The sequence below is a fragment of the Trichoderma camerunense genome (genome assembly GCF_050948025.1).
Source record: "Trichoderma camerunense strain CBS 138272 chromosome Unknown V8C40scaffold_13, whole genome shotgun sequence".
NCBI lineage: Eukaryota > Fungi > Ascomycota > Sordariomycetes > Hypocreales > Hypocreaceae > Trichoderma > Trichoderma camerunense.
The window spans coordinates 581,589-599,832 of record NW_028145357.1 but is presented as its reverse complement, the minus strand read 5'-3'; the positions used below and the strand labels follow the sequence as shown (position 1 = coordinate 599,832).

General features: G+C 47.9%; 6 protein-coding genes across 6 annotated transcripts; 3 read left to right on the top strand and 3 right to left on the bottom strand.

Moving 5' to 3' along the window:
• Positions 1 to 18: 18 nt before the first annotated feature.
• V8C40DRAFT_275970 (uncharacterized protein) lies at positions 19 to 3,327 on the bottom strand (the record flags this gene model as incomplete). Its single annotated transcript, XM_083220780.1, has 6 exons — positions 19 to 829; positions 1,261 to 2,451; positions 2,522 to 2,844; positions 2,915 to 2,991; positions 3,047 to 3,254; positions 3,313 to 3,327. 6 exons carry the CDS (start codon positions 3,325 to 3,327, stop codon positions 19 to 21), a joined length of 2,625 nt encoding a protein of 874 aa, XP_083071246.1.
• Positions 3,328 to 6,475: 3,148 nt separating this feature from the next.
• V8C40DRAFT_250322 (glycoside hydrolase family 27 protein) lies at positions 6,476 to 8,636 on the top strand. Its single transcript, XM_083216947.1, has 2 exons — positions 6,476 to 7,625; positions 7,678 to 8,636. Exons 1-2 carry the CDS (start codon positions 7,060 to 7,062, stop codon positions 8,531 to 8,533), a joined length of 1,422 nt encoding a protein of 473 aa, XP_083071245.1. The 5' UTR covers positions 6,476 to 7,059; the 3' UTR covers positions 8,534 to 8,636.
• V8C40DRAFT_280724 (uncharacterized protein) lies at positions 8,609 to 9,276 on the bottom strand (the record flags this gene model as incomplete). Its single annotated transcript, XM_083221446.1, has 2 exons — positions 8,971 to 9,276; positions 8,609 to 8,901 (listed from the first exon to the last, which is right to left on the bottom strand). Exons 1-2 carry the CDS (start codon positions 9,269 to 9,271, stop codon positions 8,609 to 8,611), a joined length of 594 nt encoding a protein of 197 aa, XP_083071244.1. The 5' UTR covers positions 9,272 to 9,276.
• Positions 9,277 to 11,456: 2,180 nt separating this feature from the next.
• On the top strand, positions 11,457 to 13,399 carry V8C40DRAFT_250319 (aldo/keto reductase family protein). The gene is made up of 5 exons (XM_083216946.1): positions 11,457 to 11,585; positions 11,650 to 11,958; positions 12,009 to 12,192; positions 12,264 to 12,835; positions 12,891 to 13,399. Exons 3-5 carry the CDS (start codon positions 12,141 to 12,143, stop codon positions 13,254 to 13,256), a joined length of 990 nt encoding a protein of 329 aa, XP_083071243.1. The 5' UTR covers positions 11,457 to 11,585; positions 11,650 to 11,958; positions 12,009 to 12,140; the 3' UTR covers positions 13,257 to 13,399.
• An 854-nt stretch (positions 13,400 to 14,253) lies between these two features.
• V8C40DRAFT_250318 (LLM class flavin-dependent oxidoreductase) lies at positions 14,254 to 15,975 on the top strand. The gene has a single exon (XM_083216945.1). It carries the CDS (start codon positions 14,297 to 14,299, stop codon positions 15,629 to 15,631), a length of 1,335 nt encoding a protein of 444 aa, XP_083071242.1. The 5' UTR covers positions 14,254 to 14,296; the 3' UTR covers positions 15,632 to 15,975.
• Positions 15,891 to 18,236, bottom strand: V8C40DRAFT_250317 (glycoside hydrolase family 30 protein). Its single transcript, XM_083216944.1, has 2 exons — positions 16,732 to 18,236; positions 15,891 to 16,672 (listed from the first exon to the last, which is right to left on the bottom strand). Exons 1-2 carry the CDS (start codon positions 17,534 to 17,536, stop codon positions 16,041 to 16,043), a joined length of 1,437 nt encoding a protein of 478 aa, XP_083071241.1. The 5' UTR covers positions 17,537 to 18,236; the 3' UTR covers positions 15,891 to 16,040.
• Positions 18,237 to 18,244: the final 8 nt, after the last annotated feature.

The following is an 18,244-nucleotide window of genomic DNA, read 5'->3' as shown; positions in this document are numbered from 1 at the left end:
TAAACCAGCATTTCTGCATCAAAACTCTGGTTTACTTCTATTCTTATCCATCCATCTTGTTGCATACTCGACTGCCTCTTGCAAAGAAAATAGCCGGCAGTCAGCTGCTCCAACAGTTCCATGTATGACCCTGCAATCTCTCTCAAAGTCAGCCCCGAGTCGTTCAAAATCTTCATCAGTAATAGTCACGTCTTGCACCGTAATCCATTGTCGCTGGCCATCTATATTTATGGCAAATGAGTTGTCTTCCAGACGAGGATTCTGGATACGATATTCAGCGAGATGGAAAGCTGTGCATTTGTCCCACCCAACCCCGAGAAGCAAAACCCAAGCACCCGCGGCTTCAAGTTTGGCTAGTGGACTTGATTCACCTAAGCGACAGTTCGGTGCATGTCCCTCTGTAATGCGCTCTGCTTGAGGACCCAATGCTGCAAAAGATGTCTGTGGGTGAGCTGAACGCAGTGCGCCAGGCCATGTTCGCAACGTCTCGGGAACTACACCCACGACTCTGGTGATAGTTGTAGCTGGATCATAGGCCGGTATAGAGTCTCTGATCGGCTGCCACCATGATTCTGGTACTGGGGGTGCTTGCCACGCAGCAGGATCCGAGTTGTCGCCTGTATGAGTTGGAACAACGATGGTGCCAGAAGGGCCGAGGGCGGCGAGAAGAGACTGGATGACTGAAGGAGAGAACCCAGGGATGAAGCCAACAGATCGAAGAGAGGAATGTACGAGAATAGTTGGATCTGATGAGGGAATGTTAGAAAAGAGATGTTTGAATGAGATAGTAAGCTGGGATGGAGTGACTATTGTGGCGAAGTTGGAGTCGCTAGACATGATGGAGAATTATATTTTTTTTAATGTTTACTGGGAAGTTGTGATGTTGATGAATACAAGTATTTCTCTATTCTTATCGCAGCAGCGATGCTACATGTATGCCAATAACTTTACCGAGTGACTCACTTACTCCAAATTTCTCCGCGTCGCAAAAGTTCCGCATTAGCAAAATAATACACAGGAGTGTTTCATGCATGTAATTCTAGCATCTTGATTCATTCTCGAGGATTGTCGTCATCTTTTATAGTTTGGCTGTTTCTACATCACTGAGTCTAAGTTTGTAGCCTTCCATTGCCACGACTTATCGGCTTATATATACCTACATATACCGCTCATAAAGAAAACCTCTGCATCTTAGCATCTTAGAATTAACACATGCTGTGTCATCGTACTAGCCATTCCCCCTCTTCTCAAACTTGAAACGCAGCTTTCATTGCCACCTTGTCTTGGTTGACATTTCCAACTGTGCCCGCAAACCCCTTCTCCCTAACCTCAGCCAACACTCGCTCCTTGTTTAGAACTCCAGCCTCTGTGTTTGATGCCTGGCCTACCGCAGTCTTCAAGATTCCATCCACATCTCCGTCAAATGTCGTTTCATCCAGGGGCGATCTCCACGCGACATGATCGTCAGGCCGGATCAGGACTGCGGTCCGCTCCCAGATTTTGGATACGTGCTTCTCCTGCGGCAAATGAACTGCCTTGACGGGAATTCCAAGGCGTTTTGCAGCCTCAGTAAAGAATTGCGCCCATTTGCCCTCTTCGGAAAAGTCGACAATTGTATAATCCTGCCCAAACAAGTCAAACACGCTTGTCTTTCCATCAGAGAGGAAGACGTGTGGCGCTCTGGCTCCTGGCCATGTTGATGGGATGTAATGCAAAATGTTCCATTCCGGCTCCGTAGCCTCTGCATCTGGAACGACAATCGATGATGCGTTGTATCGATAGCCAAGCTCGATGCCGTGGCTTTTATTCTCAGCATCATTGTTTATAAAGAACTCTGCTGTATTGGCTTTGATAGCTTTTAATTCTTCGGGTTTAGAAAGAACAGTGTCAGCTCTTATTTCGGCAACACGAGACCAGATAGTAGCCCAAACTTTCCAAAAGGTGCCTGACTGGTTAATATTCCGTACCGCAATGGGCAGCCGTTCCAGCTCATACGACTTCAAGAGATCTTTACCGCCGTACTGTTTCAAAGTAGCCGCAAGTTTCCAGCCGATATCGAAGCTATCGCCAACGGCAGTGTTCATTCCATAACCTCCCGTAGGAATATTCTGATGCGCCGAATCACCCGCAAGGAAGACGCGTCCGCCTGGAGATGTGTAGCTCTCTGCGATGCAAATGTTTGGCCGCCAGCTGCTTTTGACTAGAATTTCGTCAATCTTGATTGGGAATGGGGCTAATGGGCCTCCAAACGCATTATAGATGGTCTCTTCGGGATCCATCTTCTCCCAATCAGTGTCGATTGGAATCTTGGTGTGTAGAGTCCAAGTGTCGACCTCATCTTGAGCAATGATGAAAGCGCCAGACGCAAACGAAATGTGCCAAAATTGACCGTGCTTCTGCAACCTTGAGAGATCTCGTGATTTGAAATGGATTAACATCATTGCCGCAGGGCTGTATTCGTTTTTAAAGGCTATCAGTAAGAAGAACTAGGAGCAAGGGATGAAGGATTTCTGTAACTTACACAGGCCCACCGAGGAGATTGATCCCAATCGACTTGCGGACACGACTACCAGCTCCATCACATCCCACAACGTATTTGCTCCGGATAATGTGTTGTTCGCCAGTGACTACATCTGTGAGATGAGATTCTACTCCCTCGTCCGTCTCTGTGAGGGACTCAAACTTGAGACCAAAATGGCCATCAATGAGCTTCTCAGCTTGAATTCGGGGTTTGAGCCATGCCTCTAGGACAGCTTGGGAACAGCGCTGGTAGGGCTCTCGGGGAAGAGACCCATCATTCTGAGATTTAATACGCTGCCACCAAGCATCGACAGAATCAAGCTTCTACACAATCAGTCCAAATTAGTTCAAGCCTTATCCCTTGTATCTCCCGGATTCTTGACTCTTAACTCACCCATCTGGCTATCTCTTCTTCGCCTTCTGAATAACCGGTGCTGAGAAGTACATCAAACGAGTATCGTGGTGGGACACCTGGGATCGGTAAGGGTTTACAACGCTGTGCGGGCTGATGGTTGGAAAAGCTTACCAATCTCTCGCAATCCTTCAGCTATTCCAATTCGGCGAAATAGTTCCATGGTACGGCAGTTGGTGAGATCCATTTTCGGCCATTTCGTAGTATCCAGGTTGCGCTCAATCAGCATGCACTTTATATCATGACGAGCGAGTTGGAGAGCCACAATCAAGCCAGCCGGGCCTCCACCAACGACCAATACCGGTGTTTCGTGGTGAATAACCTGGTTATTCCGTATGTTAGAGTATTTTTCTTCTTCTTATTAGTTGTTAAATACTTGCTGTTTTGCTAATCATATTTGCAACTGAAAAATATTTCTGCGGACTAGGTTAGAGAGGCGCGATGGTATGGATAAGATCTGATATGAATAAACGCATGAGCTGGGGTCAAAGATTCTTAAAGATATGTCGAAGAGCTTATATACATAATGCCTACCATGTAAGATATTTGTGGCATTTCATGTAACTCTCGCTTCACCCGGTTCACAGACATCGCTGTCAAAAGGGGCATGCTCGTTTCGAAAGCCTGTTCTGAACCAATGATCGAAATTCCCGTAGTTCCGAAGGGTTACACACAGTCCCAGTCACCTCCATCCACAAGGTAACCATGCTTGGAGCCGTCCGTATCACTTAGCATCAGTCATCATATGTTAATCATCGCGTAAGAACCCTTTCGAACCCGAGAACAACAGTCATAAGAAGGCTTTGAGTGAAAGTCTTCATCTGATGTTTACAGGGGGGTGTTATTACGCGGATATGGGAATACAAAGGGATTGGATACGATGAATTGCTGAGCTCAAGGGTTAATAGAGTCAGTGGTCTCCAATCCCAAATCTCAACCTCAAATCATCGAATATTTCCTTATTTGACCGGCTTCAACAGCTGCCAAGAAGCTAAGAATCATTATTTCATGTCAAAAATAGATGTGATTATGGTAATGAGCTTTCATTGAAAACCACGATTAAATGATAGAATAGCAGGCACCATAGCTAGATAAGGGCCATAACTGAAGTTTATGATTCATGAACATTATTGGTGATCTTCCCTCCTCAATTTTCGCGGTTAAAACCAATGTCAGTGATGGTGGTGCAGATAAATTCTCGGACTTCTATTTTTGCTTAATGATTCGTCCGCCATAACAAACCCAAACATATTTTCGATTAGAAGTGGTTGGTCATGGGAATCGGAATTATAAACTTGGAAGACTACATAGGTATCCAAGCCTCGTAATTAGATCCCGTATAAGGCAATAAGCCACCGGATCTTTGCGTGGGTCAGTTCGCTCTTAACTCGCTTTAAACTCGCTCTTCATGCAAGACCCGCACAAATGCAACCTCGTGTTCAAGGAGATCCTTTCAATCGATTACCAAAGCGGCGAGTAAAGATCAGATGAAAGAAAAGTCGTGGAGCCATTGTTGAGATATTCAGTTGTCGTTCTATTCTTAAACCATAACACCACATGTTCAAGCTTCCTTTGGTTCTCTCGCATTTGCTCTTCAATCTTAATCAGCCCATGGGTAATAATAATGGTCAACTGCTAAATTGGTCACCAAAACCGCCAAGGCTCCAGATTCAGTGATGGTTTGTCGACGGACCGAGCCGCCTCGAAGATAACTTCCGCTTACCAATGCAGGATGCATCCCACCAAGTGCGATCCGAAATGAGTCCGCTTGAGTCAGTCCGACATCCCGAGAACGGATGATCGACGTGAATATATTTCCGACAAACTAAATCCCGGGTATAGCCGTAGATGATCAGGGACTAAACTATGATAAAGAACTGGCTGTTCCCTCTATTTTTTCCCCGTCTCTTTTTGAGACCTCATTGTATCTTTCGACGGGTTAAGGCAACTGGGCCATGCTTCCTCCTGACGAGTAGCAAGCACCTGTATGTTCTTGACCGGAGCAATTATATAAGGAAATATAAGCCATCTAGCTGTGAGCTTTAATTTCCGTATTGTAGCTGTTATTTTGCAAAGACGGGAAAGTCTCTTTGCCCAAACTTCTTCACATTACTTCGACTTGCAAGAAGCTTCTTCCTATTATGTTTAGACAAGTGAGGAAACTGGGACAAGAAAATTACAAAAAGGAATGAGTTTGATGTTTATGTACAAGTAGCAACTCTTTACTAAGCATCTAGCCACTTTTATATAACCCATCTTCATAGGTTATTAACAAGGTCCAAGTGCTTTGTCTCCGTCTATTCCTTTGGGATATTACAGGCTCGCGATATTAGACTAGATCACAATTCAGATTAGAGAGTAACGATTGGCGCATTTCTGCATCTAATCAATAAATTATGAGACTAAAAAACATCTAATACCTTTTTATGTATTGATGGAGGCTGCTGCCACACTTTTTGCTATCGTTTGGAGTTCTATGAGGCCAATTAAGCTCATACAGCACCATTCCCCCTGTAGCTAGACTCTGGGTTGGGGTTGCTGGCTCTTTGTCGCGATAGACACATGTACTTTGCGCAATCCACAGCTTACTCTGCTTGTTGCGGTATTGATGCACTCTATTGGTACCTGCATTTAATAAGCGGGTATTACATGAAGTACTCCTGTGAGGTGTCTGTAGTTGCATTAGCAGGTCCCTTTGAGCTGGCATTTGTGAGATCTGATTCCAGGACTCAGTCGTCCAAGGCGCTCATAATCAGAAAGACTGGCTAACGTTGATCTCGTTACTTGCCACAGCAGCTTGATAGAGGTTGCAGCTTGATGCTGAAACCCGCGATGAGTTTACATGTGCATATCGTTTTTTGCATGACTAATTGACACATGCGTTCTTGCGTTTCGGCGTCTGACTGCGAGGCATGCTTTTAATACGCCTCATCACAGGCGCCGCCATCGCAATACTCGAGAGAGTTTTGTCAAAAAGCAGCTCAGAGAAATTTAACTGATGCGGCAGTAGTGGCGACTGTGGTGGGTTGGCCATGATTGTTTGTCATCCGGCGCAGCATCGAGGCGGATTCATAACACCATCGCTTATCCGGGAAGGGTTGAACGCCTGTGACTCAAATATATACTAGAGCCCTATATAAACTGACAAGAATAGACTTCAGCTTAATGTTTCATTCAACAATTCCGGTCGGATTGTGAGACGTTTGTGTGGGGAAGCTAAGGAACAATTGAAGCCGTGAGAGATGGAATCCTATTAAGAGCGAGACAGTTATAGTTACGTGATGCGATTGCCAGGATATTACAAAGACACAAAATCAAACTATTTTTTCCCTCTATAGTTGGTCGGGTGAATACAAACCCGTACTTCAGAACAAGTACCGAGAGAGAAGAAAATATACGTCGGCCAAGGTGCCAAGTTTCGCGTTCCAAGGCTGGATGCTCGTGAAGTAGTGAAAAATGCCGCTATAGCGTTACAGGAAGCTGAAAATAATTCTTCCGCCAAGATGCGAACCAAAAGAGAAAACGCCCCAGTAATGTCGTCATCTTGATGAAGCTGTGACCGGAAAAAGAATCCGCGCAAATGGATTAATACGATGGAATTCCCTTTATATCATCACATTTCTCCGTTTCTGTAATATGGGGTACTCCGCATTTGCATGGGCTGCATTCGCGACTAGCCACGATTTGCAAAGCGTCCGTCAAAGAACGCCCACGAGGTGGAAGAGCCGCCCCGTTACCAGGATATTGGCATTGCCGCAACTGGAAGAACTGTGTCGATCCGTCCGTCTGGATTGGACCGGAAACACTCTCGGGGGTTGCTTGCGGGGAGACGGCCTGAATTCGTGTTGTGACGGGGCTTACAAAAGCTGGGCAATATTACGTGGACCGCGCAATTGAAGCAACTGGCGGTTGAGCGGCAACAAGTTTGATGCTTGTAGCATCTCATATGATCATCAGGAGGAGATGAACGCCTTGGCAATATCCCGAAAGACTTTCCAGTGTCATTAACCCGCCGGGAAGATGTAGACGCGTATTGGTGTGGATATCAGCAAACATATATATAGACTTGCTGCATCCCATCATGATAGCCACAGGTTCATCTTCATTCCTCCGCCATCAAGTCAGTCATGCCTCGTCTTGAGCTCGTCTATCTTGGACTCGGCATCGCCGGCGTTACAGCAGCTCCAACTGCTTCCGCTGCAACGCCTCTCAAAGTCATCAGCTTTGCCCAGACTCCAAATGGCTTCCAGGGCCCAGCGAGAGGCTGGAATTCTTTTGCTCTGCAGGCAAATCCCAACACGGCTCCTGACTTTCAGTTCGACCAATCACATGTTTTGACTCAATGCAGTGTGTTGGCGTCGGGTTCTTTTAAGGGTCAATATGACACCTGCAGCTTGGATTCTGGCTGGTCAGTGGGTGACCACGGCGACGACAATGGTCGACTGATCTATGATGACTCTATTTTCGACATTCCCTCCTTGGCTAGTTCACTGCATAGCCAAGGCCTCAAGATGGGAGTTTACGTCGTTCCAGGTGCATTCATCAGTGACGCGAATAAGACAATCCTTGGAACCGAAACCACCATCGGTGAAGTGTGCACGGGAAATGAGGGCTTGCTCCGCTGCATCTTCGACTATAGCAGGCCAGAGACACAAACCTGGCACAACTCTGTAGTTGACCAATTTGCCTCATGGTACGTTAATCCCATATGTAACAGAAGCAGAGGTACTAACAGCGCCTCAAAGGGGTGTTGACTTTGTCAAACTGGATTTTGTCACGCCAGGCTCTCCCGACAATGGCCAGAGCCTACCTGCCGACCAGAGCGGCTCTGTCATTGCCTGGCATAACGCCATTAAGAACAGCGGCAGACAGATGCGCCTGGACATCTCCTGGAAGCTAGACCGCACTGAAACATACTTTGACATTTGGAACAGCAACGCCGACTCTATGCGGACTGACCAGGATCTCAACAACTCTGGATCAAGTACCCTAGTAAGCTGGGGTACTGTACAGCGCGCCATTGACAACTATCGCCAGTGGATTATTGCTGGTCTACAGTTCTTTGACGAGTTGAACATCTACCCGGATATGGATAACTTGGCAGTGGGCAGCCCAGAGAGCATTTCTGGACTTAGCGATGGACAGCGTACCACCGTCATGACGCACTGGATTGGAGCCGGTGCCAACCTTATTACCGGCAATGATATGACTCAGTTAGACGATCTGGGAACAAATCTTCTTACCAATGCCCAAGCACTGCAAGTCGCGGCATTTACGGCTCAATACCCTATGCAGCCTCGCAATCCCGGCTCAGGAGGTCAAGACGCGACACAGCTCCAGGCGTGGATTGCTGGCCCATCTCCATCTGGCGAAGCCGTCGTTGTCCTTGTGAACCTTGGTCCGGATAACGGCCAGGGCGGCTTCGGGACGCAAACCAGCGGAGTTCAGACGGTCACCGCAACGTGGCAAGATTTGGGACTCTCTGGACAGTTCAACGTGCAGGATATCTGGAACAACAAGAGCTTAGGTGTCGTTGGTGACCAAGTTTCCGCGCAGTTGGACGAGGGCGCCAGCGTGTTGCTACATCTTACATCAGCGTAGATATGCGAAACATTGATATGAAGGGGGGTAATATTGTATTTGTGGTTTTTATCTAGATATACCGTGATAATTGCTCTAAATTAAAGCATTAGTGTGATCAAGAGATGATGATTCGAGAATCACGCATAACAATTCTTCTGTCCAGCTGCTTCCTGACTGTATAAATTCCCGTGGGTTGCGGCCCGAAGAGCGCGGCTTAAACCCATGCTCGTCAAGAACGTTGCAGAGAAACTTATACCGTTGCGGCTCTGTCTGAGGCCCTTCCACCTTTGGGGAATCCATTTGAACACGTTGACATGTCAGTTCTGTAATTATGTATCCTGTATTGAGGATCTCTAGAACCTCCACGAGTTCTCTTCGTTTATCTTCTGTATCGCAGAAGATCTTGCAGCTTCAATCGCTGAAACGGTCGGGTTCCATGGTAGATGGTAACTTACCATATTGTAGTGTACCCCACGCCGAAGGAGTCATCCTAAATCCACGCTTGACAAGAAATTCGTGAAGATTAGAGTACTGTTTCGGTATCATCTTTCCATCATCCGACTCTACCCAAGTCGAATCCTCATTGTCTGACCCGGTAAAGATCGTGACAATCAATCTTTCATCCTCCCGCCGAACTTTCTCCCGCCGAATCTCATATCCTTCAAAAGACTTCAGTTTATTGAGAATCTCTTTTGTTTCGTCCACTGTGTCGCAGTAAATGAAGCAGTCAAATGGGGTGATGCGCCAAGTATCCATGATCCGATATTCTACTTCTTCAAGTCAAAAAGTCTTCTAGATGGCAGTAAATCATATTAAAAGAGTTCTAGCGATAAATGCACTTACGAATGTTTCTTTTCGCGCTTTGGTATTGGATTGAAGAAATTGGAAAACGAAGCAATTGTATAGAGAAAGAGATTGGGCTTTATACTTGTTGGGTGTTCACTTGTGAAGTGAACAGGACTTAATCGGCTGCAGTCGCCCAGGTTTGTGCAAGAACATCCAATGAATGACTGGAAGCTTTGACCCCGGCGGCTCCTTGGCCTTGGCATTTGCATCTGCATCAAAGAAAGTCAACCAAAGCTTGAATATGGTACAAAGAAAAAGCATGGATAATGAGACAGAACTGGAAGCTTCTTGATTGTACTACGACATGAAGGCTGTTGAGCGCACACGGGCGAAGTAGAGCAAAGTCTAAGTGGTCTAGAATCAATAGGGGGAATCACGCGTGTTTGTCAGGGATCACGTATTGAACAGCACAAAGAAAATATCTTGTTGAGCCTGGCTTCTCTGCAAGCGCTTCGTCCTTGAAGTGTTGATATGAAAAGGTGCAATATTGCATTAGTGTTCCACATCTAGTAAGAAGGTTATTTGCTCTAAACTAAAGTATCCCAGCGATCTCATGATTGAACATCATCATGAACATCAATATTAAAACCACCACGGTTGTTGTTACCGTTAGAGTATTCCATCTTGACGCATTCCATCCTGACGACTTGACATATCGTCGTGCAGCCCCATTCGAAAATATCTCCACGAATCCACTTTCGACAAGAAAATTGTCAAGTGACATGTACTCTGGTGGTGATGTCTGCGTATCGTCTGACCTAATTAAGGCCATCTCAATCCATTCTTCTTTCTGATCCCGAATTTCGTATCTTTCAAACCACTTCAGCTTTTTCGAAAGCTTTTCTCTTTCGTCTTTTGTATTGCATACGATGAAGCAGTCAAATGTTGAGACGCTTTCGATATTCATTTTCTGGCGCTATGCTTCTCTTAGAGATCAATGAGAGAACTGGAAGATACCATAGCGTATATGCGGTTTGTAGTATCAATACTATAAGTGGTATAACTCACCAACCGGCAAATAATACAGGGTAAATGATGGTCTAGAGAAAAAATAATTCACCAAATGGTTGGCTATGCTTTGGTACTGGATTGGAGAGTTCGCAACAAGATGCAATTGTAGGAGAAGAGACTGATGCATGTATTTATACTTGTCGATGACTACTTCATGGGTGAGCCAACCTATCGCTGCTAGTCAGGTGTCCTGGGATCACCTAAAATCGCACAGTTTTGTGAAAGGGTACTCGGTGAATGGATAGAAGATTTAACCTCCAGCGGCTTCTTGGCCTCTAGATAATAATTTTAAACCCAAATCATGTGTATTTGGAGAGGAGTTTACAGTGAATGGTACAAAGAAAACGTCTTGTTCAACCTGAGGGTCTTAGCAAGTGCTTCGTCCTTGGCAGAGATTGCTGAGACGACATCATCAAAGAATCCGACCAACAATTGGCTGATGATTAGACAAGAGGAAAAGAGGTAAAATGCTATTAAAATAATTGATTGGACGATGCCTAACAAATTATAAATAATCTCTTTGATGATAATCCCTTTGATGGATTAATGGAGACGGCATGTGATCTACCATACGGTTGTGGCATGGGGACTTTCGAGAGTTAAGACATAACTTGACCAATGGAAGCATTTATCTACGCGTCATGCTCATGTATCCTGCAAAATCGTGTGTAGCAGTCATTAAAGGAGCGTAAAGTGATGACTTCAACTGGTATACTAAAGGCTCTTGGTATTGAACCCACAAACGCGAGGCTTTTCTACAACTAACAGAGCTGCAGGGTAAATGTACATGGACCGGGACACTGAGATTGCTCGTGCCGCTTCCAGTGGCATTCATCCTCCTTTGTGAATGCGTATCTATTACCGAGAATACACCTGTTTGAAAGGTTGAAAGAGACGTAGTAGACCAATTGCATTATAGATGGACTGAGGAGCGTCTTCGTCAAAGCACAGAAAGGGGAAGGGAGCTTGGCTCCACGAGTAAGCAGCTTGTTTAGCTGATTGGCTATTGCTTGCCTGAACACATAAACATGCATGATGATGCAGTCCATATATATGCAAACGGCAATCCGATGCACAACGGCGTCTGAGAGCTACAAAGAGCCCCGTGTCTGAGTGAAAGACGGACACATGTCTCTTCTATACCTCAGTACCTGCATCCATCGAACGGGATTTAAGAAACGGAATTGTCAGAATTAGTCAAGATCCCAACAAGGTTAGCGTTCCGGACTGGTCGAGTAATCAACGATTAGGAGGCAAATGCTGAGCAAATCAACCAGCAAAGCCCGCCATGTGAAACCTTCCATGGCGTCTATCGGAGTTTCGCATTCCAGCTCCGAGAATAGGGCTTGAAAAAGTACGCACAAGTACTTTATAGTCGCAGCCTATGTCGAGGATAATGCCGTGGATGGTGGGGAAATGCGGGCGGGGTTAACGAGGCGATAGCAGATTTCGCTGTGGGAAAGGGAGCAGCCAGGCTGTCGTATACTAACTAGCATAATTTATTCTCCCTTGCGTAACCATCTCTCGAAGCATCATCGACTCATTTCATCTCACGGGCCTCGGGGTTAGCTGGCGTACCGATAAAAGTAAACTCCGGTAGTCGTCTCCGTGGAGGAACTACACTAACAGCAGACAGGAGGCCGATCAAAGATATAAGAGTCGTGGGGATTCCGTTGCAAAATCTGTCTTGAATTACTGCAATTCAATACTCGCAACAGCAACAACAACAGCAATCGACTGCTCTCAGATCATCGCATACTCCAACACCATGGTTCAGTTCCTCGACAAAGAAATTGGTCCTATTGGCTTTGGCCTCATGGGTGAGTATACATACCTGTACACATCAAATGGTCGCCACTTTCATTGTCTCCAATAGCTAACCAGACCCAAGGCCTGACATGGCGCCAGGATCCTCCTCCTTTGGAAGATGCAATCGCCGTCATGAAAGCAGCCGTCGACAATGGTCTCACCATGTGGAACGGCGGCGAGTTCTACGGAACTCCCGAGTACAACTCCATGACCATCATCAAGGCCTACTTCACAAAGTATCCCGAAGATGCTGAAAAGGTCGTCTTGGTGATGAAGGGTGGTATTGACTTCAATGCCCGCAAGCCTGATGGATCGCCCGAAGGTATTCGCCGGTCGCTCGATAACATCCTGAAGCAGATTGGCGGCGTCAAGAAAGTCGACGCCTTCAACTGCGCCAGACGAGACCCAGAGTATCCCCTGTCTGTTACTTTTGGAGTGATCCAGAAGGAGTATATCGACACCGGCAAGATTGGTGCGATTGCACTCTCCGAGTGTGGCGTCGACACCATCAATGAAGCTGCCGCGGTAGCCAAGATTGCAGCCGCCGAAATCGAACTCAGCATGTTTTCACCTGATGTCTTGAACAATGGAATTGCCGCTGCTTGCAAAAAGCACGATATTCCCATCATTGCATATTCGCCAATCGGAAAGGGTGTAAGTAATATTAAAAGTCACCATGCTCTAGCTAAAAGCTGACGAAATAATGTAGCTGCTCACCGGCGGGTATAAAAACGTGGAGGACGTCAAGAAGCTTGGAGCAGTTGCTTCTTTCCCTCGCTTCCAACAGGAGCAGCTCGAGCACAACCTCAAGCTGGTTGAACAAGTCGAGCAGTTCGCCAACCAAAAGTCGTGCACTCCTGCGCAGGTGGCCATCAACTGGGTGAGGAACATGTCCAACAACCCGGAGCTGCCTCTTGTGATTCCGATTCCCGGTTCTTCGACGGTTCCACGAGTGGAAGAGAATGCAAGGGTTGTTGAGTTTACCAAGGAGGAAATCGATACCCTCACCAATCTTGTCACGGGCTTTGAGACTGCTGGCACCAGATACCCGGAACATGCACCAGTCAACACCTAAGGCTGTGGCAAAGAGATTTGAGATGTCTTCTTGGCTTTATATAGGAGATTCATTTCAGCAATTAGCGCTGCTTTACTATTAAGACCAAAAAAGAAATTCACTGGAGATATTATTGAGAAACTGCGGTTGATCGTGATGATGCCAAGCAAAACGTTACTTGATCAGGAAATCCCTAAGAATCCTTTGACACAATCGAGCTGCTTACTGTGCGCTAAGTGATCTGAGCCGAGATATCGGGGTCTGAAAGTGCGATTTTGCCGCTCCCACTCGGATCCTCCCGAAGCTATCTGCAAGAGAAGCCAAATCCTGCATAGATGAACTCTGATCGGGCTGTTGCAGTCACACCATATATATGCAGATACAGAGTAGTTTCCACATGTAGCATATCCTTTGCTCACAGGATGCAAACCTATCGGAGCCAAGATCTCCAAACTCGTGCCATCGCCGGTCGTCGTAACCTTTGCTGCTTATCAATCCAAAATTATCTCCGCTTCACTCCCCACTCAGCGGCGGCGGTTTGACACTGGCGAGCGAAGATGATAGCACATGTCATTCTTTCATTTATCAAGATGCCTTCATTTATCTGTAAGACGATGTTTGAGAAATGATTAACCTTAAAACCCCACAGAGTTCCTCGTGCAATGCCAGGCATCAATGTCTAGCAGAGTCCAAAAAGTCTCCGTCTGCTTCCACCTTCCACATCCGTGGCAGCAGAGGAATATGAATCATTTTGATAACATTCTCATACCCGGCTGCTCGCATTCGCTTGCTCGATAATACAACCTTTTTGCTTATACCAGACCCGGAAAATGCTGATAAGCCGGTTGATCCGCACCCCCGCATCTCGTCGATGTCGTGATTCCAAGCGCCAAGCACACTCACTTTGCTTACACATGAATCCTACCATATCATCGATAATGCCCACATGTCCCTCATATTTTTCATATATAGCCGTAGTCACCAGTATAGAAACTAGGAAGCTCTTGAGATAGTAGCCGTAAAATAAATCGTTACATCTGCTCATAACCAAGTAATTCACAATGTCGAATCCCAGACAACTCCATCTTACCGCATTCATGCGGCCCGTCAGTCTTCACACTGGAGCCTGGCGTTACCCTGGATCATATGCCGATGCCAACTTCAACTTGACCCATCTCAAGTCCTTTATTCAGAAGCTCGAGGCTGCCAAGTTCGATGCCTTCTTCATGGCCGACCACCTGGCGGTCCTCAACATGCCCATAGAAGCCCTCAGACGCAGCCAGACCGTCACATCATTCGAGCCCTTTACACTACTCTCAGCTCTGTCCCAGGTAACAGAAAAGATTGGCCTGGCCGCTACTGCGTCTACGACATATGATGAGCCCTACCACATTGCCCGGCGCTTTGCTTCTTTGGACCATCTCAGCGGTGGTCGTGCAGCTTGGAACATCGTGACGACGGCCAACCCGGACAGCGCAAAGAATTTTGGCAGAGACGAGCACATGGATCACTCAGATCGGTATAAGCGCGCCAGAGAGTTTTACGATGTCGTGACGGGACTGTGGGACAGCTTTGCGGATGATGCCTTTATCCGGAACCAGGAGACTGGCATCTTCCTAGACCCCGAGAAGATGCACACGCTCAATCACGAGGGAGACGAGCTCAAGGTCAAGGGACCCTTGAACATTGCCCGACCCGTTCAGGGCTGGCCCGTCATTGTGCAAGCCGGACAATCAGATCCAGGACGACAGCTGGCTGGAGAAACAGCCGAAGTAGTCTTTTGCTCGCCAGGAAACATTGACAGCGCCAAGGCACTGTATGCCGATATCAAGGGGCGAGCCGTCGCCGCTGGCAGAAAGAAGGAGCACATCAACATCCTCCCAGCAGCCCTGGTGATTGTTGGCGACACCATTCAGGAGGCCAAAGAGAAGCGGCTCAAGCTCGACAGCCTCGTCAACTACGAGAGCTCCATCGCAAGCTTGTCAATCGCCCTGGGCGCAGACGCCTCAAAGTTTGACCCAGACGGCCCTCTACCCACCGATTTACCAGAGACCAACGCCAGCAAGACGAGCCGAGAGGGCGTCCTGAGGCTCGCAAGGGAAGAAGGCTTGACCGTGAGGCAGCTTGCGCAGCGTTTCGGAGGATACGCCGGCTTTGGCTTTGTAGGAACGGTAGAGAGCATTGCTGACGAGTGGGAGAAGTGGCTCAAGGAGGAGGCTTCCGATGGTTTCACCGTTTGCTTCCCCTTTTTGCCGCAGGGACTGGACGATGTTGTAGAGAAGCTGGTGCCAGAGTTGCAGCGTCGCGGTATCTTTAGGACGGAGTACACGGGAAGCACTCTGCGTGAGCACTTTGGCCTGCCGAGGCCGGAGAATCGGTTCTTTCCAAAGGCTTAGAAACGTGTATGATATAATAAGGGATTCGTGATAAGAGGTAGATAGAATACTCGACAACGAATAAAGATACTGTACATGTACGTTACTCAGAGTAGGTGTTCAGACAAATGCTTATATCAAATGTAAAACATATCAGTGGCTTACACTAGACACAAGCGCCTATTTACATGTATATGGAGATTGAAGCCCTCTATTCATTCGACTTCCAGGATATCAGTATCAAATCATAGTTAGTTGCATTGATTGGACTCTCAAGGTGTACCATTTATACATGTATATTCATTTTAGACAGTTACATGTACTCAAGTTGTCTATATACAGACGAAGCTAGGTAGATATATACAGTGCTTCCACCACTCCCCCATCTTCATTTCCCATTCATCATTTCATCACATACTATTTTCTCCGCTTAAGCCTTAGGCAGGATCCAGGTGGTAACAGCCCGAGCAGGAACACGAGCGTTCCAAGTCTGGCTCTCCGACTCCGTAGCCAAACGAACCCAGATATCATTATTGTATCGGTTCTGGATGACGACGGTGCGGGTGCCATCAGGGTTAACAGTAGCAACAGACTCAACACCAGTGTTAGGGTCAAACAACCAGCTACCAGTACCATCAACAACAACAGCGCCCTTGGGGATGTAGCGCGAGAACTGGCCCAGCATGTAGTAGTCAATCTCCTTCTTATAACCACTACCATCAGCGCTGACGGTAACGAGACCAGTGCAGCTGTGGCAGTTGCCGCCGCCAGACAGCGCAGGGCCGCCGCCAGTGAAGGTTCCCAGAGTCCAGGCGATGATGCCGTTGGCCCAGTTCTGGAGGGGGAACAGGGCGAAGCTAGAGCTGTGGACCCAGTCGGTGCCGCCGGAGAGGACGGAGGTCCAGCACTCGGTCATGTACTGCTCCTTGCCGGGGAACTCGTTGTGGAACTGAGTCAGGGGAGTCCAGTTCTCAGGGGCGTTGCCGGCGTAGCAGTGCCAAGCAGCGGCCTGGACGTACTGGCTGGCCGTGTTCATGACAGTCTGGGGGTAAGAGTAGACGTCTAAAGAGCAACTCGTGTTAGTCAAAGTTAGAACAATAAGTCAGCACATGTTAACTCACCCTGGTTGTGGTCCCAAGCCCAGATCTGGGTGTTGAGGCCGGCATTGCGCAGGGCAGGGCCAACCTTGTCGCGGATCAAAGCACCAGACTCCGCCGCCTCGATCTGCATGGTAGGCATATCGTCCTTGTTGTTCAGGGGCTCGTTCTGCAGGGTGATGGCGTCAATGTGAGCACCACCAGCCTCATAGGCCTGGAGGTACTTGACAAAGTACTGGGCGTAGGCGTTCTCGTAGGCGTGGTTGAGCTTGTTGTTGCCGGTGCCGCCGCCAATCAGCTTGCCCTTGACCTTCATCCATCCGGGGGCAGACCAGGGCGAGCCGACAATGGTCAGCTGGGGCTGCAGCCTGCGGAAGTTGGCCAGCATGCTGATCATGGCGTTGCCGCGGTCACCCAGGCCAAAGCTGTTGAGGCCAGTGTCGACATTGCCGCCGGCGTCGTCGTAGGTGTAGGCGGGATCAGCAGAGAGATCCGAGCTGGCGACGGTGTGACGCAGCAGGTTGAAGTTGAGGCCCGAAGGGGTCATCAGGTCGTTGAACAGCTGCGTGCGAGAGTTTGCGTTGAGTTTGTTGAAGGCAGCGACGGTGGCATCGGTGATGGCAGCACCAAAACCCTTGACGGTCTGCTTGCGTCCGGACTTCTCCTTGATGAACAACTGCCAGTCTTGGATGCCAGGGTTGCCGGCGCCCAGGACGGGAGCCTGGGCGGCAGTGAACTGGTAGCGGCCGTCTTGCGAGGAAGCAAACGACGAGGCGGCATTGACGCCGCCAACGGCCGCAACGGTGGTGAGAACGGAGATCAGCAACATGTTGATGGAAGGGGGATTGAGTTGTCAAACACTGAGGAGAGAGCTGGAGAAGAAAGTCTGGAAAGAGGGATCGTCGTCTCCTTATATTCTTCCGGATCAAATTGAGTCTTATCCCTCTCTCTCAACCAGTTTCCGGAACTTGTCAACTGAACCCACTCAATGGAACACGAAAGCCCATCACTTCATTCCCGATTCATCTATCATGCCTTTCCCCCCTTAGGCAGCAAGCTAGCAAGACAGAATCACACCTTACTTAACATTCTCAATAAGCTTAGTTGCATTAGTCCTAGCCGTCCTGCTCAGCTATGGCCATTGGCAAGCAGGAGAGCCTGACATCCAGGCCTCGAACCGTATCCAGGTACAAAGCACGAGTTTACCAGGACAGGCCAAGCAGCTCAATCGGCCCTATCTCAGCACTCCGGCTCCCGCTGCCGTTCTGGAGGCCGGCCGAACCATACCGTAACCGGGTAGCCCGTGACGATCTCCAGAGGCCATCAGGCGGAGGCAAGCGTCAAGCTTTCAACACCGCCAATTCTTAGTCTGCAGACTCTCTTCCACGTCAACTCTTTACATATACATGTAGTCATCGTCATAGTCTCTCTACCTTTTCCTCAAATCAAGCCATGGCAACACAAACTAAAAAGCCAAGCAACTAAATCCCATCACTCTCACAAGCAAGGAAAGCTACTCTTGCCTAAACAGTAACCC